Source organism: Coloeus monedula, assembly GCF_965178545.1.
Source record: "Coloeus monedula genome assembly, chromosome: 3".
NCBI classification, from domain to species: Eukaryota; Metazoa; Chordata; class Aves; order Passeriformes; family Corvidae; genus Coloeus; species Coloeus monedula.
Window position 1 is genome coordinate 49,321,953 of NC_138783.1, and position 27,001 is coordinate 49,348,953.

Here is a 27,001-nt window from a genome sequence, read left to right on the forward strand (position 1 = left end):
CTGTCTGCTATGCTATCTTACTGATTTTGCAATAGAAGTCCATATCTTTTATGGTGCTAGAACCATCATTTCCATTTCAGTAATAATATAAGCAAGCAGTAGTCTGTTAATAAAACTTAACCCTTGATGAAACCACTCAAGTGGTACCAACACAGAAGTACTCCTCTACACCTCAAACATAGTTTTGAAGTTTGGTATTCCTTAGCTCTAGGAAAAGGGAAGGGAATAGCAACAGCAGGAATATTTTGATTAACTGTACACCACTGTCTAATGGATCAGCAGAAGTGAAGAACAGGCAGCTCAAAGCAGCCAGTAACAGCGATCTGCATTTTGATAACCCAGTTATCAAATGGGTTATATACAGTCAATACAGTCAATGCAGAAAATTGGGCACTACTGTGGGAAGCTGCACACAACTGTAGTGGAGCTCCTGCCCCTGGCTGTGAGAAGACCCACAGAAGGGTGATGATAAAAACACCAACTAGAAGAAAAAGACTTGCCTTGGACAGGATTAGCTAGCCCTAAAAAGCACCAGTCCTCTCATCTGTACTCCCTCTTCAGTACCGCCAGAGGCACAAATTTCTCTTCTCTCCTTTAGGTTTTGTTGTTCCAGACAAAATACTGCTGTGTAGCCACAAAAAAACCTTACTAAAAAAACCAAACCAAAACACTTTTGCATTTAGTGACACTGATCTTTAAGCATCTAGTGCCCCATGCTTATACATGGGATCTGTGCTTCCATGCATCAGCAGAGTTAACACCCCTGAGAATATGCTCCCAAGAAAAATTCTTCCCACAGCATTTCAGGTGCCTAATATTTCCTAGTGTAATTTGATGTTTAACACAGAGCCTCCTCCCCTGCACCAAGTACATAAAATCTTCTCCAATAGACTACAGAGATTTACTTGAGAGGAAATCTTAGTTTTTAAAATCTTTACCAAGGTCTAACCAGAGCCACTCAAATGGGCTGAAAAACCTCATTATTTCAGTTTAGTCTATAACAAAAAGCAGAGACTGGCCTAAGTATTCAACCAGGTTTTAACACCTTACTCTGAACTGTGGATTATCATTTCTAAGCTATAGGGTTCTGTGTTACAATCACTGTCCTATGCCCTAACATTTGTGAAGTTTCCAGGTTCTTTCAGGTGTGTACAACCCTTGGGCCAAAGAAAAGAAAGAGGCATGACTCACTAAGGGGCTGAGTTACATCCATCTCACTGCACAACTGTTTCTGTGCAAAGTATGAGAGTTTTAAGCGTGTTTGTGACTCTCCTGTGCAGGAGCACAAAGCAATGGCCTGCCAAACTGTGAGGAGGGCAACACTTAGAGCAGAAGCACTGAAAACAGTTAAACTCAAGAGGTCAGCAGATACCGGTAAAATGAACTTTATTTCAAAGCTCATTAAAAAGCTTCACAATAACACTAACAGAATTAGCATTTCCTTCATTTTATGTACCCCACATGAAAAATGTATTGTTTAGCAAGAGATGAAACGTAAGCGTTTCTGCATGCTACTAACACATTTCACCATCTCATTACCTGATAAGTACTTTGGACTGCAACAATCAAAAACCTTAGGACAGAGGATTTCTTCTGGAAAGTCCTTATGAAGGGGACAGACACTGGCTTTTTCTGACATACCCAATTAGATGTCCAGACAAAAGAAAACTACCTTGGCATCTACAAATGCCTACGAGTGTTTCGATTACAACCTTTTGAAGGAGCAGTACATTTCAATGCAAGGGCTTCTTTTCATCTTTAGTGATGCAAATGGTTAAATACTGCACAGAAGCTTAGTATGAACTCACAATTCCACAGGAATCTGAAAGTTACCAAGGCAATTTTCCTTTTAGGATAGTCATGACCAACACTATTACTATTCTTCCTCCCACAACATAACATATCCCAGACAAGTCTTAAGAAAAAAAATATAAATAGCTTCCAAAACAATGCGTTCCCACCCCTATCACATATGACAGCCAAAACATCTTCTGTCATGGGATGAAATAACTTGCTGCAAGTGCAGTGGCTTAGTCCAGGTCCATGTTAATGGTGTTTTGATCACTTGGATGACATTCGCCATTTTGTTGAGGCATTTCAGAATTCTTGTCATCTTCTCCCATGTCTTCAGTTTTATAATCGCTCTGTTCACTTAATGGGTTTTCCTCCTTAGGAGAGTCAACTTTTGGTTTTGGTTGTGTCACAACAGGCTCACAGACATTGTTTAACTCCTAAAAGAAATGGAAAAGATGTGGGCAAAATATACATTAAGGAGTCACCAGCTTCCCTAGCACAAAAAGTCCCGTGTCCAAAAGACTGCTTGAAATTGGCTTCTGCATTTGTTCCCCTGACTCCAAACTGGCAAGTACTTACTGTACCCTGAAATAAATTAATTGGTATACTTTCTGATGTTCTGGGGGCAAAGTTCAACTAAGTATTTTGGATTTCACACTGGTTTTCTCAATACTATTTTGTCTCTCAGTAGAACACTGAAAAAGAGCCTGAGTTTTTAAGGTGACTAAAGAAAAAATAATGAGCTCCACAGAACTGTATACTAGAGCTTCTCTGCTTTTTACTGAATCTCCTTCTCTCCATACTGTCTACCTTTCAAGAACACTAGAGCAGCAAGATGAAACTGGGGGAGACAAAGGACATAGCTACCAGTCTACTTTTAGCACCAACTTCAAAGGTAGTTTCTTATGATACTTACCTGTAGCTTTGCCTTAATTTCACTTGAATGCACAGCTGGATCCTGATCTAAGCTCTTCTTAGCCTGTGCACTCACAGCATTATTCATCCACTCTACCACTTCACTAACACACTTCTCTACTTTCATCATTTCCATCTCATCAATATGGATGTATTTCTCATCCTGTCCAAACACAAGCATTTTGTATTAGTTAATAATGTCAAGTGTTAATAATGCCATCAAGTCATGCCAGCAAGACTATCTCAATTATTTATAACTTGCAAATCTTTTCCAATGGTCAAACTAAATAGAAGTTAGCCACAAGGGAGATCCATTACAGCAAGAGACAGCAGGAAATACAGATGCCAATATAAAGCTTCCTTTGCTAAAATAAACAAGAAATCTGGTTCACAGAAGGCATAGAAGCTTCACAAAAAGGTCATGCATTAAAATTTAATATTCTTAACAAGGCTGATAAAAAAATATTCCCTCCCATTCTGGAGGGGCTACCCAGGCCCAATGTAGATTGAACAGTGAGAGTCTGATGTACAGAGAAAGGATCAGAGTTTTCAACTTTAGCATTCCCTACAATGCTACAGTTACACAATTAACTGATATCAGGAGAAGAACCTGCCCAGCAACACAACTGATGAATCCATATTTAGAATACTTAAATACAACCAAGTTTTAAATATACTATTTTCAATGATGCTAGTAATTTTAAGTATAACACTACTAATGACTTCACTTAATAGTTTTGTAATCTGTAGCTGTGAGGACATAATTGTTTCTGACTCAAGTCTCAGACTGGATTAGTTTGAGTGTTGTGAGCTGTCCTATTAAAATTCTTTAAGTTGAAACCCAAGGAACAAATTTTCAGACAGGAATGCTTCTCAAAAAAGTAATCTACAAATACCAATTAAAAAAACCAAACAAAACCACCAAAATACACACACCAAAAAAAAAACCACAGAAAAAACAAGCCCCAAACACACACATATAATAAAATTGCATTTTTACTTTATCTACAAGTAGGTTTTACACTAATGCTTCTCACCATACAATAATTCTTGTCCCTGAAAGAACTGGAAGAGGAGCACATTTCTAAAAAACAGTCAGATCAGTTCTAAAAAGGTCAAGAATCAGACCACAAGCCTAAACTTTTTATAAGAATGTCCTCTTCAGCCTGAAAACATCCAGAATTATCAAGCAACTGAAGATACGACACACTGTGTGAGATTTTTTGAGTTCTGGGAAACATTTGTGCTGTTACATTTGTGACCTACATAGCAGTAGATTGCAGCTCATCTGAAAGTGAATTTGAAGCCCCTCCAGCCAATGAGCTCACTGAAACACTGTGGTTAAAAAAAAAGGCCACTTACTTTATTCCTGAATTCCCCAGCTATTGTAGCATAGTACTGGAGCCTGTGTCCCAATTCTTGTAACAGCCTTGGTCGTTCCTCTGCCTCTTGATAGCGCATTTCAATTGGAGTACCTAATTTCTAGAAAAAGCAATTTCTGTGTGGTTATGTGATTCATTAATGTTGTTTAGCACAGTGGTTTGGAAATTTTGCTTTTTGGGCATATTGACAGACCTACCTTTAAATCCTCTAATTTTTCTACATACACCTGTTTTGCTTCATCCTCACCCTCTTCATACAGCCAGCCTTCTGTCTCTGCTAGAAGGGCAGAGAATCCCTGCAGATCCTGTGTCAATATAATTCAACACATCGAACATCAAAATACACACCAATCAACTAGGTTTGTCTTGAAGTAACAGGACAGTGGTAAATACACATATTAATCCTTAGCCTCCTATGTAAAAATTTAATTTCTACTGCAGCTTTTGCCGAATTAAGTTACTTAAACCATGCCCGCTTCTGGACTGAGAAACACACATCTACAGCATAGGCAGCATTTATAGCCTTTTGTCCTCAATTAGGCCAATGCTTGGGGTGCAGCTCTAATTCATGGTTTTGATTATGCATAAAGCAACACAGCTTGCCCTTCCAGTCACCAGCTTTAACTGGAAACAAAACTTTACTCCATTTGTGACAGAACTTCTTTTCGGGGATATGTATCTGAAAAGTCTAAACCTAGCTCTGGGTTAGGGGCTGCCATCCTTCAAATGAAGTTCTGATTTTGCAGCTATGTCCAGGGTGGCTTTGAGAACACTTGACCAAGGTATACAACACAGATATTTGGTATCAGTATTTTCACAGAAGTTCCTGAAACCATAACCTACCTTTTCACAAACAAACTTTTCATATGGTCCAGACAACTTATCCCTGAACTCATATACGTATTCCTCCACTGCATTCTTTGCATCATTTCTTTCTTTCTCCAGTTTATCTTGCATAATCATCTTTCCCTGTATACCACAGAAAACACTTTAATTAAGAAATACTGATGGTTCAAACAGCATTCTGCAAAGCACAGCTCCTGTAAAATCTCCCAGAGGCCTTGGTTCACCTAACTGCTGAAATTCTCATTATTATACAGTAGGCTCATCTGAAGAAACAGGTTGCACTTCTCTGGATTGCAACAGCTTAAACAAATCTGTGATGTCATTCCACAGATCAGTGTTCTGATACTAATTGCTATAAAGGACACATCAATCTTTCTGATAAGCATTTGTCAATCACATGTTAGAAGGCAGACAGTATATTAGCTCACTGTTAATTAAGCCCACACTCCAGTGTGACAGTACAAGAACAGAGGTTGCCTTGAAAAGCACATAAATAGTTAATAACTGCACACAAGAAAGTCTAAATCACACTAACTCACCTCTGTTTCAATATACATATTGAGGAGATCTTTTCCTAACTGCCAAACCAAGTTAGCTTCAATGGGTAGTTCCACATTCTTCACTTTTATCTTGGGTTTTTTAGCTTCTGGGGGCTGATCACCTTTCTTCTCATTTGTCTGAGTTAGAAAGAAGAAAAATAAGATAATTTTCCTGACTTCTTTCTGATGAAGTATCACTGTGATGAAAGATACATTCAAAGAAAGAACACACAAAGGTTGTTCCATGTTCTTTTAGAATCTTCAAAATATACTCATGAGGCACTTTCCTTTTGGGGATTCCACCTCCTATCCTAGTCTCTGACCTACAGCAAGGACATTTCACAGATATATGGTGTGTTTGCAGATTTTCCAGAAGTGTCCATCTAACGTAGCAGTTCACTAATGATTGCTGACAGTGATTAAGATTTTAACCCGAACTATTTTTCATCTCATACAGACAGAGGAACCAAACCACTAGCAATAACATGCAGGCAAATGTTTCACATTGATTATTTCCTCTTAGGTTTATGAATTCCTGATCCAAACTTCCCTCAGCAGGCCTAATAAGCTTGGCCTCTAACTGCTGTTCATATTGAAATGTCTGCAACCCAAATAAACTAGGTGTACAGCCCTGCAAGAAGTCAGGGAAGTGGTAGACAACAACTTCTTGCAGGAATCCTTTTGCAAACTCTCTACAAAAGCCATCACAAGATTCAGACAATTTTTCACAATAGTAAAGATGTGAAAATGAAAAAGGTTCCAACACCAAGTTCCTTACTTTTCCTGAAATATGTTACCATTTTAAAAGCCACCATTATATAGCATAACATTTTCAACAGAGTTAAAGGGTCACTCACTTTCTTGACATCTGGGATTTTGTTTTCTTCAGAGGGAGGTTCTGATGAAGGGGGAGACTGTGACGTTTGCTGACCATCAGTTTGTACCTGGGACTGTGTTCCAGCCTCACTGTTCTCTTGCTGGATATTTTTCTGAAATGAAAGCCCAGGCACAAAGGATGTAGAAGGCATGTGCACTTGCATTTAGGTATAGGGCACTTCACTTCTGACGCACATACAGTACAAAGTGCCCTACAAAGCATTCTGTGCACACGCAGAAACACATACGCTTCAGCTATGGAGATACAGACTGGGAGCAAGTTCAGAAGGACTTCATGAAAATGTTACCAGTGCCAGGCTTGCTGCACAATGCTTGTGTGCATGTGTGCACATTACCACTTCCTCTTACAAAAAGGGGCTTTTAATTTATTGAGTCATAACTTTTCAGCCTTTTCCCCCTCAAAAAACTATTAAAACATCAAGTAGACTATAACAATGTGCGTTATTCCCCAGTGTTCCCCTCTCCTTCGATGCTGTAGAAAACAATTCAGCTTTCCCTTTCACAAAAAGTTTCAAAAAACTTTACTAATACAAAGGATTACATACAAATCCTTCCAACACAAAGCACATGGATGACTAACAATCCAAATCAAGTTTTCCTGTTTGGAACAGTTGGATAACTATGGCAGCTGTAAGCAATCCCACCCTCAAACAACCCACCTGCTGCTATTTGGCACTTTGCACAGTAACTGATTTTGAAATCCACACACTTTCAAGATAGCACAAATCGTCTCCTGTTCTTGTAAAGACATTTCCTGGCAGCTACACACATATTAAGATTAATCTCCTTTTGCTTCCTTAGGTGAAGGTATTTTTCTTCCACAGCACGTAACAGCAGAACATACTTTCATCAGTAAGAACATTCACACACAAGAAAAGCCAACTTACATCACTTAAGTTTTCAATAGGCCTCTGGTCCTGAGATTCCACTTCAGTCTCAACACTGACATCTTCACACTCTTCACTTTTAACTGGTTCTACCATAGATGCAGTGGACACACTGAAAATGCCATGAGTATTGACACGGACTTTCACTTTGACTTTAGACTTCTCTCCATCTTTCTGGGCTGCCACATTCTGGATAACATACCTACCTAAAACCAAAAGAATCAAAACTCACACAGTGGAATTAAGTAGGTAATATTACAGAGCCAGGAAAACATCTCCCTTTTTCATAGACAAATTGTTTTCTAAATATTTGATGAAGCCTCTGTGCTAATCTCATGGTCCCCCAAATTAAATCAGTACTACCAGAAAAAAAACCCCAACAAAACCAAAGTACACTGCTTTTCAGCCAACTTCATCTTATGAATCAAATAGTAGGTTCTCCCGACACCACTAATACAGAGTAAATACAAAATTGGTGCGGTGTTACTAGTGGGCTGAAAGGCTTAGCCTAATGCCAATGTTAAGTGGCGCCTTTCTAATAAAAGTTACTGCTCAACAGAAACAATATTTCTAGAGGCTCTCCTTACAGCTTCTAACATCCGTCCAAGTCTGCCATTACCTTTTATTCTAGGGCAGAATCTAATTGTTCTGTAACTACTGTAATACTTGAAACAAGCATTGTGAAACTAATAGACAGACAATTAGTTCAACAGTAAATGAAGAATCAGATGTCCTTGACATTAACAGCAGACTTTTTTCCTTATGCACAGATTACCCTAAGAGTGACCTGGAGACTACAACGCTCACTTAGCTGCAAAGTACAAGTTCCCCAATTTCACAGGCCAAATATACACATTTGCACGCACCATTCCCTCAGCAGCAGATCTAAACCACAAGTGTACAAGCTTTTAGCTGCCTATTTTATAGGCTAAGGAATGTAATCCTTTGTCTTGTAAGTACAATAATACTGGAGTTATGTGACCTGCTCTCCCTTTTGCCAGTCTCATCAGAACTATTAATTCATCCATTAGTCATACCAATAATTCTGTTCTGAGCAAAGAATTAATTGGCAACTGAGTTGAAACAAGTCTGATTTTCAGTTTGTTCTTACCAGTTTTCAGAACTGTTAAGTTTTAACTGTTAACAGCTTCTTGTTTGTTAAAGACATATAAATTGAACACTCACAAACCTCACCATCAGTCTTTATGGTAAGAGCTAACCACAAAAGGAAGTCTGATGTTTCTGTAACTACAAAATACTGTCATTGAATCATAGAATGGCCTGGGATGGAAGCAACCTTAAAGACTGAGTTCCAAATCCCCTGCTGTGGGCAGGAACACCTTTCATTAGACCAGGTTGCTCAGGGCCTCATCCAACTTAGCCTTGAATACCTCCAAGGATGGGGCACCCACAACTTATTTGCAAAACCTGTTCCAGTGCCTCACCACCCTCACAGTAAAGAATTTGTTCCTAACATCTAATCTAAATCTGTTCTCTTGCAGTTTTTAAAGCTATTTCCCTTTGTACTATCACTACTTGCACTTGTAGTAAGTCCCTAGTTTTTCAAAATACACGGAATGCAAACATACAACACTTAATTGCATGTCCAGAACTCGAGAACAATTATTTAACTGGCCTGTCTTTACCACTACCATCTTTTTCTAACTAACCATGTTGTAAGCTCTTTGTAAGTATCGACAATGTCAAGTGCTGCCATTTGTCAAAAACTACAAAAGAGCTGCTTAGAAATGTTACATAGACAAATCAATACTCTAGTCTTGTAGCTGCCACTACATATATACTATATCCATGATTAAAAGTTATTCAGCATTATGTCAATCCCAGAAGGTACAGGTAAGAACAATAACTAGTTATTCAAGACATGCTTTTTTTTTAATATGAGGAGATATGTTTCAATTATTCCTAGCTTGCTTTAGTGATAAGCAGAAAAGAAGATAAAAAAAGTTACAGAGTTATCTTTAAGTTACCACATTTTAGTTGTGGGCAATCGTTTGTTTCTCCTCATTTAGCCAAAGCAACTTTATAAGCAAGAAAAATAAAAAATACTAGTTCAACTACCTCTGGAATGGGAAAATTCTGAGCCCTTCAGACACAAAAATCTGAATATATACATCATAACTATACTGCACCACAATACAGTTACTGTCTGTTCTCAAATCATTCTATTGGAGACATCACCATTTCCAGGACAATTACTTACCAATTTTTGACTCAGGATATGGGACTCCATTAGGATCAGAATAAAAAGCTTCTAGCTCAAAAGGGCCTTTCCTATAGAATGTAAGTACCTTAGAGAAAGGTGCTGCATGATTTCTGCTGAAGACCTCATGAACTCTGTAATTAAGGGGAAAATATCACTTTTAGCAGTGTGTTTGAGCTGGAAGGTTTTGATATAGGGTTGGAACTCTTCAGAGAAACATCATGTTTTGACACATTTACCCTTCTGAACAATTCCAATAAAGATACTTCACTACTGTACGGCAAAAGCAAAAGGATTTACTGTTCTCTAGTGTAATGAGAAATTGTCCTTGTGTATTTTGAATCATAATTTGCACCCTTCCTCAGTCTCAAAGGGATAATTATAGCCCTGTTAATTCCTTGCTCATTTATGTTCCATGGCTCAGTTGAGAGCCCTGACACCAGATTATTATTCATTCCTTGACACGACAGAAAGACAACCAGCTTTACTTCGTGTTCTAAGGCTTGTCCGCTATTATGCCAGCCTGATTCTAATTTCCAACTAAGTTTTGTCTTCTAACTGTGGAAGATCTCATCCAATAACCTAGATGTGAGAAAGTGAGAACTTTACCCAGAATGTGAACCCACAGGCTGCTTTCACAAGAGAGAGAACAACTAGGCCCTGCACCTCCATGGAAAACAGACAAGAAGAAAAAAGGCTGAACTACAAAGAACATGGAAAAAAGGTATGAACAGGTCCCTCTAGAACTATGATTTTTCCAAAAGTTGAACTTGGAGCTCCTTACATCTTAGACAGCAATTGCATTTCCCACAGGCATGGCACAGTTAGTAACAGATGTCAGTTGTAAGACACTGAAACTACAAGAAATTACCCGTACAAATGTTAAATTTTTGCTAGGTGTTAAATTCTTCCTTCTGACAGATAAATAGCACCCATATAAGCCCACAATATTTACACAATATATAACATTAATACTAAACCAAGAATCTCAAGACAGGTATTGGGAATACCTTGAACAAAAAAAAAAGAAGAGCCAAAAAGCAAAGTGGAATCAGGACCCAGCAATCGATCTAGTTAATTTTATATTCCTAATCCTGACAAACAGATAAAGGCAATGCAGGACAAGATACTGGTTGGTAGCTCATTTACTTACTTGAAAAAAATCTTTATATTTTTACATATGAGGAATTACAGTTAAAATTTCAGCATGTCTTTACAATCTCCCCTGTCAACCACCTCTGGTACATGGCCTATGAGTTTTCTACATCAGAATGCCAAGATCCTGATTTAAATGCAAGCAAGAACATTGCCCTTGAATTATGAAGGTCAAAAGCTTCATAGAACTGTAGTCTGAGCTACCTACCCTTCAGTGTCCTCTGCTTCTGTGTTCCACAGCAAAGATATTGGAAAAGGTGTAGCATCTGTCACAGAGAATTCTCTCACTTTAAAAGCTGGAGAAAGAATGGCACACTAAAAAGAAAAAAAACAAAACAACAAAAAAAACCAACAACAAAAAAACTTGCATTAAAGTTGGTTCATTCTTCTACTCCACTAGCCAAGACAACAAAAAATCCTTGAACAAGAAAACTGTGTTGACTTTATTAAGCAGAACTATTTCAATGCTTAATTTCAATGCAGTATCATAAGAGAACAGAAATCTCATACACAAGTGTTTATGTGCTGTGTTAGCAGGCCTTTTGTAGCTTGTGAACAAAGGTAACTCTCTACGCAAATACCAGGACTGTAAAGAATGGAAATACAGCACTGCTTAGTCCTAAAAGAAGTGGTGTTTATCTAAAGGGTCCTGCTTCTTTCCCTGAACACAACTGATTGCTGGCGATGGGAAGCTGTTAGTGTGATAAAGAAACAAGTCAAAGAAAAAGGCGAAATAAGGCATGAAGTTAAAGGAGAAAAAGAAGAACACAGAATGAGAGGTTTGCTTGTAAAATACAGTTCACTAGTTGGAAACAGTAAAAATGGGAGGGAGACAGAATAAAGCCTGTTTCACATTGATGGCAAGTTAGATACCAGAAAATTAAAGCTTGCAGGAGTTTGGGCTCTCCATAGATACTCCTCATACCTTGTTGAGTAAAAATATCTTTCAGCTTGACAACAACTTAAATTTTTGGCATTAAAGAACCCTAGATCATGTTCTTCTGAAGAAGAGAGTGGACTGCTTACAGAATACACCCAGCATCATCGATAAAGTACAGCAACAGAGAGGACTGCTCTGGACTTTTTTAAACATCACAGTCCCATAAAAAGACCTAGTGAACATGTATGTTCCCTTGAGTACTTTAAAATGAACCACTTCTACAATTTTTCATAACTGCTTGACCAATTCTCCATGGAAGTGCTACCACAAAATATATCTTAATTTCATCAAGTGTTGCTAGTACTATACCTGCAGAGCACAGCCCCTAGCTATGGCTTCATCTGCATTCAGTGTTGTACTGACATCCTTGCCAAAGAATTTAGCAATCCTCTCTTTGACAGCAGGAATACGGGTTGCTCCTCCCACAATCTCTACAGCATTTACATCTTCCACTTTCAGTTGTGTTTGTTCCATTAATGAAAGCAGAGGCATCTCTATCCTTTGCAGCAGGTCAGCACACAATTCCTCAAATTGTGACCTAAGAAAAAAATGGAATTAACTAAAGAATGCCTGTCCCACCAGAATCATGCCTGGTATTTGTTTCCAAACCAATGCTGACCAGGTTTGTTAACTACACTGCAAAGAGACTTAAAGCTAAACTCCTGTGAGTAGGGCAAAGAGGCAACCTTAGACAAGGCAGTACACAAACAGCTGCTTACAGATTTTCCTAGGCCACTATCAATGTAGTTAAATAAGATAAAGGTTTTGTTTGGGCAGCTGCTATATATTTGCCTCTCAGCAGAGGTTACAGATAAGAAATCAGAAAACACTGACACTTCCTTTATAATGAAAAGCTGTTGCCAAAATACTGGAAGAAAAAGAACCCGTCACTCTTAGCAGTGTGCAAGAGACAGACAGACTTCATTTACACTTGGACCATAATCATGTCATCTCCCATAAGCACTGTTTCTGCCCCCCATTTCCCTACCAATACCCACAGTACAGTAAGAAGAGAAAAAAGGAAACAAAGCTTCAATTGTTGCTGTCTCAAGAGCAGTATGGGATTTAGGTTACCTAAAATATGCGGCCAGCCCTCTGGTTTGCATGGATCAATCCATGGTTTTAAGAATGTATCATTCTACAAAAAGAATCCAAGCTTCTTATGCATGCTTTATTGCACTGAAACATTACTCAAGTAGCTGAACATTACATTTCACAGCTTAGCTATTCTAGCATTACAAAAATGCCACAGCTATTCAGCACTTACACTTAACTTTAGCACATTAAGTTTCTTTCATACACAGAAAAACTTGTTTCAAAATATGTTTAAAAAATATGGCCATCAAAGCAAATGCCTGTCTTGAACAGAACTCACCTGTTCATTTTTCCAGATACATCAGTATCATTCATGAAACACTCAATATTTAGGGGAATGTCTGTGCTATTTGAACTCATTAGTTTCTTCAGTTTCTCACACTCCTGATACAGACGAAGAAGAGCTCGAACTTTGGTTTTTGGATCTAGTTTGTATTTTGATTTTATTTCTGCACAAAAGTAATCTACCAGCTTCCCATCAAAGTTTCTCCCACCAAGGAAAGGGTCAAATGCTGTGCCAAGTACCTGGTTTGAAAGAACAATTATTAAGTCTTACACTCAAAATCAAAGGCAATAGCAGTCTTCCAATATCAGCAAGCCCATGCCTCAATAAAACGCTGGGGACACGTCAGTCTATCTTCCAATGCACAACCACACCAACCAAAAATTGCTCTTCACTTTTAAGGAGGAAATAAGACTAAGTAACTAAGTGACAATCCTAAGTATTCAAAATTTTGATCCATACACACATTCATTTAGATTAAACGAACTGAATTACAGCACTTGTATTATATATATCTTACATTTGTGTATTGCAAGAAATGTACAGCCTGTTTGAAACAATTCTAATGAAGTGAAAGACACTGATGAAAACCTTCAACTTTTGACTTGTTGCCACTTTCTATACATTATTTCAGAATTTAAAAAACAAGGCAGATTGGCAGGCTACTGGATTCTAATCGCTTATAAACCCTTTTATTCCCATTTAATCTTACTACCTTCAGTTTACTCTTGTTGAATGCACAGGCTGACACTTGAAATGCAGAATGCCCCATATCAACAAATACAACTATCCGTGGCTTCTCTTCAGGAGCTGGAAGGTCTTGTTTATAAATTCCATAATTCAGAGCCACTGCAAAAGAAGTGTCAGGTATTATCTGCACAGTCTATGGTTTCCAATGGCATACCATTACATCCCTGTGAACATTAAGCTATAAGATCAAAAGCATCAAGACAAATCCAGACATACACCTACGCAAGGTATATTACCTTCATGGAAGCTTTATTCCATTAATATAAGCTGTAAGATCTCAGAAGCAGAACATACTCCCTTAGTCATGTATATGCTCCCTAAGCATTTGTTCAGGGTTTTTTTGGGTTGTTTGGGGTTTTTTTTGGTTTTTTTTGTTTTTTTGCCTCGCAAAGTAATCAAAGGCATAGAACATCTTAACAGCAAAACCTAAATCCAATTTTGTATTTCCAATGAGTATCTCCCAGGCAGGAAGGTTCTGTCTGAGAGTTGTAGAAATGGTGAGCAGAGCCATGTGTGTGTTTAAAACCCTGACTATACTGAAAAAGCCTTGGAAGCTATGAGGTGTTGATGTTTAATCAAGGAACTTCCTTTAAGGGTGCCTAAATCCTGCAGCTGTACATCTGGGCAGTACACTAAATGAACAAGTAGTCCAGGCACATATAGTGACTCCTAAATAAGTTCTCAGGGAGATAATTATCACTGGAGCTTGATCTCATCTACCCCTTCACACAGAAGACATTAAATCAAGAAAAGAGCAGAAAGTTTTTCAAATATTCATGTCTCACGTTTGCCTTTTCAAGTCAGCCCTTTTTCTTAGTGTAATTAAATGCACCCTCTACCCCACCTGTCATTTGCAGGAACTGCTATTTTATCCTACTTACCTGCTGTCATGTCATTCATTAATCTAAGGCAATTTAGGCCAACGATCTGAGCTGCATCTAGAAGGGACCTCCTTTCAGCATCTGTGAAAAATGATGGAACCTGAAGAAAGTAGGTGAGAATACAAAGTTATTTCCAGAAAATGAGACATTATACTATTTAAAAGTATTAATTTAAAAATTGTATCTATTCCTCCTCTTTGAGGAAGATGCTTACTGCAAGCCTCTAAAATGCAGCTACCATACTGAATTGACACTTCAAATATTCTATTCAATCAGAGATAGAATTAAATGTGCATCAGCTAGTTTACATGAGCACACACTAGCAAGAAAGAAACAAACAAGTTATTTGTATACAAATGCTAATAACATTAAGTGCTGGCCCAAAATGTGAAACTGGGTATTATGAAGACCGTGACATGGAATACCCTAATCAGAACTAGCAGGTGTACTCCTGTCCAAGAAAGTGAAGAGGGAACTAAAAATGTACAGCAATACTACAGTTATGAGAGATGCAAAGAAATAAGGGATAACAAATGAAGAGAATCTATTTTGGCAGAAATTACTTTGGGCAAGAAGTGCTAAGAAATTCTGAAGGAATATGCTGTGGAAAATTTTCTGCACATGTCTAGCACTGATGTTGGACAGTGCCTTCTGATGTCCCCAGGGGCACATGAAGAACTAGCTTTCCAGGTATCAACTGGAGAATCAACATTTCTAATAATAACAAGAGCTAAATATGCCTAGATGCAACATGAGACAGACTTGTTCAGAGTCATTGAGAACAGAGAGGCAGGTGTTATTTTATACTCAGGGCTTTGCAATGGAATGACTGCTCTTGATCTGAGATCATTTTCTGTACAGTCATAATACTGAAAAAAGCAAAACAAAGTTGCTGAAAGAATGAACATAAACAGGACAAACTAAAATTTTCAGCTGCCAGACAGCAAATTTTGATAAACAAAGGAAATTGTTTATCAAAGTTGTTACCAAATTGTTTAAAATTCAAGAAAAATCACAAACATATGTATTTACTTTAATGAACAATTAGTACAAAGTTAGCCAGGGTCTGGAATATGGAAGTAGCCCTGGGATTTCTTTAAGACAAAAGCTCTAAAGCTAGTTAGGATTAATCCCTTTCTAAGTGCTTAGCAGAGTTCTTTTCCACTCTGCATGAATAGAAACAAAATGCCCTTGATAGCTGAAGTTAAAAGACAATGTTCCTGTGCACTACAATTACTTACAGAAATAACACAGTCTGTTACTGGTTTTTTCAGGTTACTCTCTGCAGTCTCCTTTAATTTAGTCAACAGCATAGCTGAAATCTGTTCCACACTGAAGATGTGCTCCTCATCCATGTACATGACCTGGATAGAATAGGTGAAATAATTCCATCAGTTCAATTGGAGGAAAAATTACATACATTTAATGTTTTTTGATACACTGCTGGCTAATCTCTATGAATTATGACATGCTTCATTATTTCATTATAGCACTTCACTTTACAATTTAATTTCCCAAATGAGTGTTTATAGAAGCAATAATTCCATTCTCACGGTCTTAAAACAGCAAGAACTGTATCAACTCCATAGATTAAGGAAATGGCTAGGAAAGGGCCAAAAGTGACACAAGTTTAAAATGTGGCACACCATTAAGTAAAAATACCCATCAATTTTCAAACTGCTGCCAAATGCAAAAAATGTCCAGACCTACTTGCTGTCTATTTTCCCTTGGCATTTTTATCCTTCTGGTCAAATATGTGAGGAGTCTCTGAAAAGAAGAACTGTTCAACAACAGTTCACCTGTGCACATAAAACAACCAAGAGCTCAAGATAAAGCTCAGCAAAAAGTTTATTTATTGCTCTCTTACCAAAAATTGTTCTTGAATCACCAATAGAATACATGACAATGATGAAGTGAAATAACATGTTACAACTGATACTTGAAAGTAGCGCTTGTCTCTTATTCACTCAGTACAATTTGGGGGAAAATTAAGCATTTTGGTTTTAACAGAAAAGTTGTTCCCTAAACCTCCCAGTCTTACTGAATGTTACTGAATCAATTATTAAAGCTTTTGAACCACAGTTAACTAGAAATAAATACAAATTCATTCTCCAAGCAGTCTAAGAAAAATAGGAAAAATACCACGTAGTAGTGAACTCCCAACACTAGACTCCTACACACACTGATTAAAGGAAACCAAAAATTTCTGTCTGAATTTATCTGTTAACCTCACAAGTCACAAACAGCAAAAGAAAAATAACCTCTTCTTTTGTAAAGCCTGACTACCTTTCCAGTCAATATTCTAATGTAGCTAATTCTGTGATTTATTCACTACTTAGGACTGATCTATAGTGAAGTTTTGAGGGACTAGTTCAAGCTAAGGTCTTCATTAGTGAAGCTACCCTGTTATGCCAGCAAGACTTCATTATCAGAACTGTATATATTTCTGTAAATGGACAACGTTATTAACTGTACCTATTCTAGGAAAAGCTGACATTGTAGCAGTGAAGTCCTTGATGTAAGCAACAGCCAAACCTGCAGTGTGGTAGGAGCTGGTTTTGAACACCTCTTCACAAGTAACTTACTTCAGGCAGGCCACTAAAGACACACTTGCCCGTCATTTATGGCAATTATCCTAAAGAAGAGTTCTGACTATTTTCTAAAGCATTTGTAACCACCTGCTGCAATGCATTCCACACAAAAGTGACAGAAAGTCATACTTTGAAGTAAAACCATATGACCTTGTAATTATCTTAGCAGTTTTTCTGCTGGTGTGTTTGAGCTGGATATGCAATTTACCAACAGGGAAACTTTTTATTATTCGTAAATGAACCTTAATTTGATAGTTAACATCCACTATTTAAAGATGAAGCTGTCTATTCATAGAAAAGCTCTTCTTTAACAGAAAGATTAAAACGACCCACCTTTAGGGTAGTTAAAAGAAACCCATATTTTCATGACTAGGTGCTGAAATGCAAGACTTCAGATTTAGCTATACAACCCAAAAAGATACACTGCAGATTTACCTTTACTCCAACTCCACCATTCTTCATGGGAACTAAATCATAGCTCAACTTTTCTTTTTCCTTCTGAACAAAAGGATCATTAAATGCACGGCCATGGAACCTCTTGAAGTTAGATACAGTGTTGTGGGCATGAGTAATTTGCTGTAAAGAAATACAGGATAGTTAGAAAACCACTCAATCAGCCTGCAATGTTCAGTGCTGTTCTGTATGTCCCCAAGCACAGGTCAAATTTTCAGACAACTGCTAACTCCCTTGTCACAGCTCTTTCTTTTAATGCTGGTAATTACTGCCTGGTACTTTTTATCAGCTCATTAATAAGTTAGACCATTACTTATTAAGGATTATAAAAGTATCTCTGAAACCTTGACAGAACTGGGTGAACAATAACATGACCAACAGAGCCTACTACTTTAGTCAACTAATTTAGAATCATAGAATAAAGCCACATCCACACACCTTTTAAATATCCCCCAGGACAGTGACTCCACCACTTCTCTGGGCAGCCTGTTCAAATGTTTACAAATCTTTTGGTGAAAAATTTTTTTTCCCAATAGCCAATCTAAACCTCCCCTGGTAAAACTTGTGCTCCTTTCAGGTATTGTAGATAGTGATAAGGGCACACTTGAGCTTCCACTTCTCCAGGCTAAAAAATCCTAGCTCCTTCAGCTGCTCTTCATAGGGCAGGCAGTCCAGATCCTTCCCCCACTCCACTGCCCTTCAATGGACACACTCCAGCACCTCAATGTCCTTCTTGTAGTGAGGGGCCCAAAACTGAACACAGGATTGAAGGTGTGGCCTCACCAGTGCTGAGTACAGGTGGACAATCCCTGCCCTGGTCCTGCTGGCCGCACTATTGCTGATACAGGCTAGGATGCCACTGGCCTTCTTGGCCACCTGGGCACACTGTGGATCATGTTCAGCCACTGTCGAACAGTGTCTTTTTCCACCAGGAAGCTTCCCAGCCACTCTGCCCCCAGCTTGTACGTGAGGTTGTTGTGACTCAAGGGCAGGACCCAGAACTTGTTGAACCTCATACAATGGGCCTCAACCCTTCAATCCAACCTGTCCAGATCCTTCTGTAGAGCCATCCTACCCTCCAGCAGATCAGCACTCCTGCTCAGCCTGGCATCACCTCCAAACTGACTGAAGGTGCACTCGATCCCCTTTTCCAGGTCATTGATTAAAATATCACATAGGGCTGGCCCCCAATACCAAGCCTTGGGGAACACCACTGGTAATGGGCTGCCACCTGGATTTAACTACATTCACCATCACTCTCTGGGCCTGGCTGTCCAGCCAGTCTTTAACCAGTTAGGAGTACACCCCAGTTGTGCCAGCCAACCCACCACATCTCCACAATGGCAACTGTGTCTGTTTTACTGCTGTGCAGTGGTGTCCAGCTTCTCCTCTTTATTGCCCGTGTTGCAGGCACTGATGTACATGCACTTCGGTTGGGCTATTCATCCTGCCACTTTCTTGTGGGGAGAAGCCCCAGTTTCTACGTGACCATTCTCAGGAGCTCCCATGGTTAACATCAATAATAACCTTTGTGTCACTGCTGCCACATGGATCTCCATCCCATCTCCACTGAGGCAGCAGAGAGAAGTACCTCACTAGAACACTCTCAAATACTGCTGTTGTACCCCCCAGGGTTATCTCTAGCAAACTTGGTTGTATCCCTTTCCCCCTCCAAATCTAGTTTAAAGCTCTCAGTGACCCCTGCTAGCTCCTGTGCAAAGATCCTTTTCCCCCCACTGAGATAGGTGTACCCTGCCTGTTGCTAGCAGTCCTGCTGTCATGTAAACTGACCCATGATCAAAGTCCCCAAATTCTGCCAGTGGCACCAGGCTCAGAGGCAGGTATTGCTCTGCTGGCTCTTTCTGTTTCCTCCCTCATTTCCTGCAACTGGAAGGATAGAGAACACAAGATAGTATTATTTGTGCTCCTGATCCGTTAAGCAGTCATTCCAAGGCCCTGAAATCTCTCCTGATTGCCCCTGGACTACCTGGTGCAACCTCATCACTGCCAACCTGAGAAACCAATAATGGATAATTATCTGAGGGCCATACCAGGGTAGGAACTTAGACCTCCGAGAGGCAGCAGACTTCCCCAAGAAGTGGTTCCAGCCAGCATATTGAGCCTTCTGCTCCCTTCCAAAGGGAGTCTCCTATGGCAGTGACCTGTCTTTTTCTTCATGGAAGCAGTTTTGACATAGGCCAACTTAATCTTGGTGACAGCCCCATGCAAGATGAACCACCATCCTCACTATTACTCAGTTCTACTTGCAGAGCCTTGTACCCCTTATGCCAGGACACTTGGGGAAGTGGGGTAGTCACAGAGGAGATGTGCCTGCTGTGTTGGCCAGGAACTTGTCACCATTGCTCCCTATCCCTTCAAGTCACTGTGTTCCAGCAGGTGGAGAGAAGAGGAAGGAATCTTCTGTATCATGTGTCCTGCCTGCCTCCCAGGTGCATCCCAGGGAAGGCAGGGTATAATCCCACTGTATCATCTCTCTCACACTCCGTGATAGTTCTCAACCTGCTCACCTCCCCCCAGAGCTCTGTCACTAAGTGGAAGAGCTCCTCTACTTGGGCACACTCCCACAGCTGTGTTCACAGCTGCCACCCCGCACTGGCAGCGTGTTCCCGGCAGAGCTGTCTGGGCAGCTGTGCCAGCCGTGCTGACTGCGGAGCTGAGCGGGGCCGTGGCTTTCTGCCAGGTGGACACCACTGCTCCCTGGTCGGGCTGGCACTGCTGCAGCACCCTTCCTGCAAACTGCTGTGCCACACCCTGGTCACCAGTGCTCCCTAAGGGCTTATTTTATATGTGGGGGAAACCGCTGTTGTTGCTCCTCACCCCACCCAGCCATGAGCTACTGCCACTGCAGTAGCAGCTCTTGTCACCCCATGACATTCCTGCAGTTTAGGAAACCCCCCCGTGCACTGCACTGGAGCACTCTGCCGCTGATTGTGCTGGCAGCCAGAGCCACTCACCTTACAGCTGAGTGACAGAACTTAGACCAAATTGAAATGATTAAAGATTGCAACTACATGTGAAGCTGGTTTCTCTGTAAACTGGCCCTCCAATCCAAGCCACACTACCTCCACTTTAAACATCATTACATTAAGCGCAAACAAATGCTCTCCTAGTTACTAAGGGTCAAGCTTAAGTGTCCCCATACATTTCAAGACTTACTTTTTCCTCCCTGAGCTACTCTGAAACCACTTCATTTCCTTGTTCACATTCATCTAGCAGCAACTCAAATTCTTGCACTAGACCGAAGAAGAATACAGTGCACAGACAACTTGGAACTTTTTTTGATAACAACATCACCTTGAAGTGTACGCTAAACTACACTGCAAGCTCCCCAGTGCAAACCAGTGACGTAGAGAAGCCTTCATTATCAGAAATGCAAAGCACAACAGAAACCAGAAAACTAGAGCAGCCTAAGAGACAATGCAAGTATCTCAGAGTAGAATTAATCCTATTTTATTAGAGAGAAATTATAAAAGTGTGTTATTATCTACAGGATAGATTTAGGCAGGCACCAACAGACTGCATGATAGCAACTCAAATGCTGAGCATATCAAGAAAGATTTCCAACATTCACTACCCTCAAAGAAAAGCATCAATTCCTTGTTGCATATAAAATTTTCCACCACAAAATGGAAGAATTTGAGCTACATCTTGTATTAGAAAACTACTCAACTAGGACAGCTCTCCTGCAGAAAAGCTCTCCGACAAAAAAGGAGGCCATACTCCCACTAACAAACAGTAACTTTCAGACAGCTGTGTCTGTGGAAAGATGTCACACTTGGACTCCCTAGTGAGAATCATCCTTGGTTTATTCTAATCACCAAAAAGTGCTCAGCAATTAATAGTACGAGCACAAGTTAGCACAGGCCAAAAATCATGCCAGAACTATTTCAGTACTTTAATGTGATCGAGTAGTTAGGTTCCTGTGTCCAAGATTGTTTCCCAGCATGGTTTCATTTATTTGTATAGCCACAACTTCAGAGTACTTGAATGTTACGTATTTCACAGCTGTACGGCTGAAGAATGTAGCAGCAGGAATTATTACCATGTAGTGGGCAGAGAAGCACAAACACTCTGGAAGCTTTTATACCCTAATTTAGCATTAACCTCAAAGCCTTTTCTAAGAGAACAATCTTAAGATATTTTTAGAGTAATTGTATGCCATTAGGTCTGTAGCATGTTTTAATATCTTCCTGCTTAGTCACAATTAAGAAAGCTGAGAATTATGGTCTGTTAACTAACATACTGTTCTCATCTCCAGTGCTAGCACACTTACCTAAAGGTAACAGAAATTCTCAGTAAATTTGCTCCAGCAGCAATTTCTCAAATGTTAAAGAGAGCACCTTTGAGTAATTTGAGCTCTCTCATACAATCCCATTGCAGAAGCCACCAGTCAAAACCTTTTTCTTATCATTTTGTGTGACTTTTTTGTTTGTTTGCTTTTTTTTTTAATGAAAAGGATCATTGTACTCTTTGATTTAAGTAGCTACTACAACCTAGGACACCAAAAAAGTAACTCTCAGTTGTCCATGTCAGGAAACTTCCACATTTACAAAAGAAACACAATTCACATCTCAGGTCATCAGCCAAACTGGACCACTTACAACTAGAGAAATAAATGATCTGTCATCTTTTATCATTTTAAGTATCACATTCTCTTCTCCTGGCAAAAATACTTAGCTTCAACTGCTAGGAGAGCCAGGCATGAAAGACTCAATATAGTCACATCATACAGGTCAGTTTGAAAGTAACTAAAGTCACAGGTGTTCATCACTGCAAATGCACATTTGTAAATGCAATCTAAGAATCCACTTTCAGCTTACTTCATGCTTTCCAGCATTTACTGGAACAATCTAACAATACTGAAACATGCTCGAGAGTACATAGGATTCAGATCATTTGCCATTTTGAGTAACAACTCATTTTTGCACACTAATGAATCATACTAGTTTCTGACTTGCAACAATGTCAGCAGTCAACTCGGCAATGCTAAGACGAAATTTAAGGAAAAAACACAAACATATGTATTTACTTCATTACTGCAAATGTTAACCTGTAACTGAATGTGCATGTGCTTGTGAACATGTAAACTACTCATACTGCCTCGGCTATTCAAAATTAAGAGGAGAGCTATTACAGTGGAATAAAGTCTCCTTTAGTGCTCTCTCCATGGAAACCCTCTGCAGTCCTTTTACTACATGAGAGAGATGCACAGGCCAGTGGAGGCTGCATGCTTGATCTCCCAGCAGCAGTTATGTAACAATGTACAATACCTAAGGATTTATTTAACCATTACATTTCGATATTCTGAGACTTGTTGGAATTAAGTTCTCCTTCTAAACTGAAAATACTACTTTAACAAAGAAAACATTCAATCTTTCAGAGCACCTCAATAAAAAAAAATCCAAAATAAGGACTTGCACCTTCAAAACCAGGGGTATTTAATTTACAGCAAATCCAAAGGTAGTAAGGTACCCTAAATAGCTTTAAGAACCTGAGCCAAACCTCTCCCCTTACATCTAATTTTAAAAAACGATATACAGCATTTGAAATGTTTTCCTTCAAGTACAAGGAAAATCCTATATAAAACCATTAGGAAAAGAAACCTAATGACCTTAACTTGTCAGAAAAGGGACACATTCAACTGGAAAATATTACATTTATGAAAGAGAGAGCAGTAGCATTCTAGCAAAAACATCCTACATTTCTCTGAAGAAAGCATGGCAGCATAGTGCAGCGTTTCTAAAATAAAAGGCTCAACAAGAAACTGAAGCTGTTCGGCTTCAACTACACCTAGCCAACTCTCTTTACACCCACTGGTACTTCAACAGTTTGCAGCAGGAAATGACCTACCTGGTTTTTAGCTGCAACACCAATAGCTCTGTTTTTGGATCCAAATGAAACCACCGACCTGGAAAGAACAACAGGCTAATTAACCCGGTCCTGACAACGAAAACGACTAAGAACTGTCACGGATTCATTTCCTACTACTGCAAATAAAACACCAAAGTCTTTCCGTCAAAGTGTCATTCTTTCAGTTTGCAGTAAAAAAAACTACAGGAAGACTTTTATCCATCTTAAAGCCTTGGCTCAAATCCAGGACTTTTCACAATGGCTTATCCAAACGGTAAAACAGAATGATCGCAATTCAGAGCTCAAGCCAGACTACACCCTACCCGTCTGTGCCTGGCTGCTTCTAACTTGTTAACTAACTCCTGCTTTGAGCCAGAGGCTTTCTCCACCTGACCTCTGGCTAAAGGAGAGCTGCCCTGGAGCAGTTGGCAGAGTCCATCCCACCGCAGCGTGAGTCAGAGAGTGTTGCCCCCGTGTCCCACTTCACCCGGACTGCCCCCACGGGGATTCGCGCGGCCGCCACCGGCGCTCCCGGCCCGCCGCACCGCGACCCGAGCAGACTCCGCACAGCCCTCCATCTGCGGGCACTCCCGCGGAACGCGCTCCGGCTCCGGGGGAGCAGGGACAGAGAACGGCTCGGGACCGGGACGCTGGGGAACAGAGAGGGTCGGGACCGGGAAGCAAGGGGCTGGGGGGGCGTACACAGGGGAACAGAGCGGGTCGGGACCTGGGGGGGGCAGGATGGCCAGGGGATATAGGGGGACACAGCGGGTCGGGGAGGGAAGGGGGAGCACGCGGGCACGCAGCGGATCGGGGGGGCACACAGGGGGCGGCCGCCCGGCCCCGCCACCCGGCACACCTCGGGGACCCGTACGGAGGCGGCGAGTGCCGGGAAATGCGCTGGCCCCACAGAGCGGGAACCCCCCACACCCCACCGCGAAACTTCCAGCACCTTCCTCCACGGCGGGCGCTCCGCCGGGCATGGACCGGCCCTCGCCCGCGCCCCGCGCCCCTCACTCACGGCGTGCACCGGTCGCTGAACTCGTTGGCGACGGTCTCGATGCCGCCGGCCCGCGCCACGGCGATGTAGCAGCTCTGGAAGCCCAAATCAAAGCCCACCACGGCCATGGCCCCGGCGCCAGAGGGAGGCCCCCGCTCTGCCCGGCTCGGTCCCGGTGCTGCTGCGGCCGCCGGTCCCCGTAGCGTGCGCGGGCGGGCGGACGGGGAGGGGACCCAGCGGCGCCGCCGCCGCTTTAAATATGACAATGAGGCGAAGTTTCCAGAAACTGCGGCAGCCACTCACCGGCTCCACGTGCGGCTTCCGCTTCCGCCCTCGGCCGCCTTCTCGAACAATTCCCGCCAATCGGCGGCGCGGGGTGCGGTGACGTCAGGCGTTCCCATGGCGACCGCGGACGCCGCCAGCCCCGCGAGGGGCGGGGCGGGGCCGGGCGGGCAGGGGCGGGGCCGCGCGGAGGAGGCGGTGGGGGCCGGGAAAGGCGGAGGCTCCTGCTGCCTGGAATGTGCGGGAGAACGGGAGATGAGCGGCTCTCCGCGGCAATGCCCTACCTTAATACACTGGCAAACATCTCTAGGGCCGATTGTCACGTTGTTGTAAGTGTCTCCCCTCTGTGCTGCCAGACTAAATATGTTAATTCTACAGATCACTTGTTCTCTGCAGAGGGCTTTTGTCTCAGGGTGCCACAACCCACTATATCATATATGTCCTATTGCCTCCTAGCTGTCTAGCTCTAGCTTTTTGTGCAGGACCCCATCCCTGCTAGAAGAAGCCTTAACCTTCTGCATTCCGTATGGAGGTATGGTGGGTTCACAGATCCTGATTTCAGTTGCCAGCGGTACATCCATCACAGAATCAATTATGTTGACCTAAAGGGACCTTTGAGATAATTGAATCCAACCATGACCAAGGCATGAAAACCAGACCACTGAGTGCCACATCTAGTCTTTCCTTAAACACCTCCAAGCACAGTGACTCCACCACCTCCCTGTGGCTCCCACCAGCCCATTCCAGTATCTAATCACCCTTTCTGTGAAGAACTTTCTCCTAATGTCCAGCCTCATACTCCCCCTGGCACAGCTTAAGACTGTGTCCTCTCTGCATGTTAGATGCTGCCTTTCAGGTCCTGGCTGTTACAAAGGGCAGGGAGAGGCAATTGCATTCAGTGTCCTGAGTGTCCTTGCATGGAAGAGACAAGATATTTCCACCCCCACCTCCCACCCCCCGCCCCCCTTTCTAGGTACTGTGGTACAGCAATTTCTGATAAAGCTTTGCCTCAGAGTTGAGTAACATTCAGCTCGCGGGATCTCGACCCCTCATGAGGGTGCATGGGGAGGATTTGTTCTCCTGAAATAGTGCTTGCCTGTTCCAGAGGAGACACAGAGCTGAAAAATTCATGAGACCAGTGTCACTAGCTAAGGATGCAGCCTCTAACTTCAGAATGAGCTGATAGGTTGGCCTGATAGATGTGTGTGTGAGTTGATGAGGTTTCGTGTCCTTACTTGACATGGTAAATATTCATGATAATGTATTTCCAGTTTTGAATGAGGAGACAGACTTCATCAAAGTATTTAGCTGCTTAAATATCCTGATAAAGAAATGCTTAAAGTACTTAAGCAGCCTTCATGAGCATCCAAAGTCCTTGCATCCTGGATAATACTTGTCTAGAACTTGAAGGTGAAAAACCAGTCTTTTCATTTATCGGTTCACTGGTATGTCAGCTGTCACCTTATCTGACAAGAAGTGGGGTACCTAGTATTTTCAGTGGTTGTTTAGAAAGTCCTGTTGTGGCAAATTACAGACACAGAGCATACCTGGTGGTTTAAGTGTTGCCATAGATAATAAAAGTAGGTACCAAACATTCTTTCTGCTTTTTCTCTTTTGTTATACATTGTTTATCCTTGAATAGAAAAAGAAGAAAACTTGACTGTTTGCCCAGATTTGCAGCTGTTCTCTAAAGGGAGAAAAAGCTCAGCAGTGAATTTGTTACTCTGCTGGCACCATCTCTGATGGTGCAGTGCAGTGGTTGAGTTATGGCTTCAATGAACTGGAATCCCAGTATAGGAATAAAGTTTTTTTTACTCAGCCTAGAGCAGAAGCACATGTTGGTAGCGACTTGCTGTCTGTGAGGTGAGTTCCCACTATGGAGCTCTAAATGGTATTGGGGAGGAGTAGAGGGAAGACAAGAACTGCTGAGGGAGGTAGTATTGGTAAGGTGCTTGCTAGAGATGGTTCCTGAGTCTGGGCCTGGGGCAGCTGATGCAGTGGTGTGGGCCATTCTGAAAGGATGCAAGCTGCCAGCAAATCTGGAGGCTGGAAACCCTGTGACTGTGGGCACAGCGTGCTGCCACCAGGAAGTGCTTAGTGAAGGGACAAGTTTGAATGTTATGATGTGAATAAGAACCCCCCGCTTTTCACCACAGATGAGAACCAAGAAATACAAGATCAAAGAGGCATCAAGAAATCATACAGCGTTGGCTGGCTAA

The 27,001-nt window shown here is 41.3% G+C and overlaps 1 protein-coding gene across 2 annotated transcripts; it reads right to left on the reverse strand.

Annotated features, from left to right (window-relative positions):
* Window positions 1–1,369: 1,369 nt before the first annotated feature.
* Window positions 1,370–24,779, reverse strand: HSPH1 (heat shock protein family H (Hsp110) member 1). 2 transcript variants are annotated; one of them, XM_082277685.1, is made up of 18 exons: window positions 24,522–24,779; window positions 23,501–23,558; window positions 17,612–17,752; window positions 15,827–15,949; window positions 14,586–14,685; window positions 13,670–13,803; window positions 12,952–13,196; window positions 11,886–12,114; window positions 10,845–10,951; window positions 9,482–9,615; window positions 7,261–7,466; window positions 6,334–6,465; window positions 5,477–5,614; window positions 4,935–5,060; window positions 4,289–4,396; window positions 4,072–4,191; window positions 2,711–2,872; window positions 1,370–2,231 (listed from the first exon to the last, which is right to left on the reverse strand). In XM_082277685.1, exons 1-18 carry the CDS (start codon window positions 24,626–24,628, stop codon window positions 2,031–2,033), a joined length of 2,571 nt encoding a protein of 856 aa, XP_082133811.1. In that variant the 5' UTR covers window positions 24,629–24,779; the 3' UTR covers window positions 1,370–2,030. The 2 variants fall into 2 exon arrangements, with proteins under 2 accessions (XP_082133811.1, XP_082133810.1); XM_082277684.1 differs by lacking the exon at window positions 6,334–6,465 and having other exon boundaries at window positions 24,522–24,762.
* Window positions 24,780–27,001: the final 2,222 nt, after the last annotated feature.

What these genes read in the sequence shown, in the direction of transcription:
- HSPH1 (XM_082277685.1), bottom strand. Translation starts at nt 24,628, where the DNA reads ATGGCCGTGGTGGGCTTTGATTTGGGCTTCCAGAGCTGCTACATCGCC. An exon ending in TAACAGACTGTGTTATTTCT is followed by an intron (nt 14,686 to 15,826) that starts GTAAGTAATTGT and finishes TACTTTCTTCAG; the next exon opens with GTTCCATCATTTTTCACAGA. An exon ending in AAAAGTTTGTTTGTGAAAAG is followed by an intron (nt 4,397 to 4,934) that starts GTAGGTTATGGT and finishes ATATTGACACAG; the next exon opens with GATCTGCAGGGATTCTCTGC.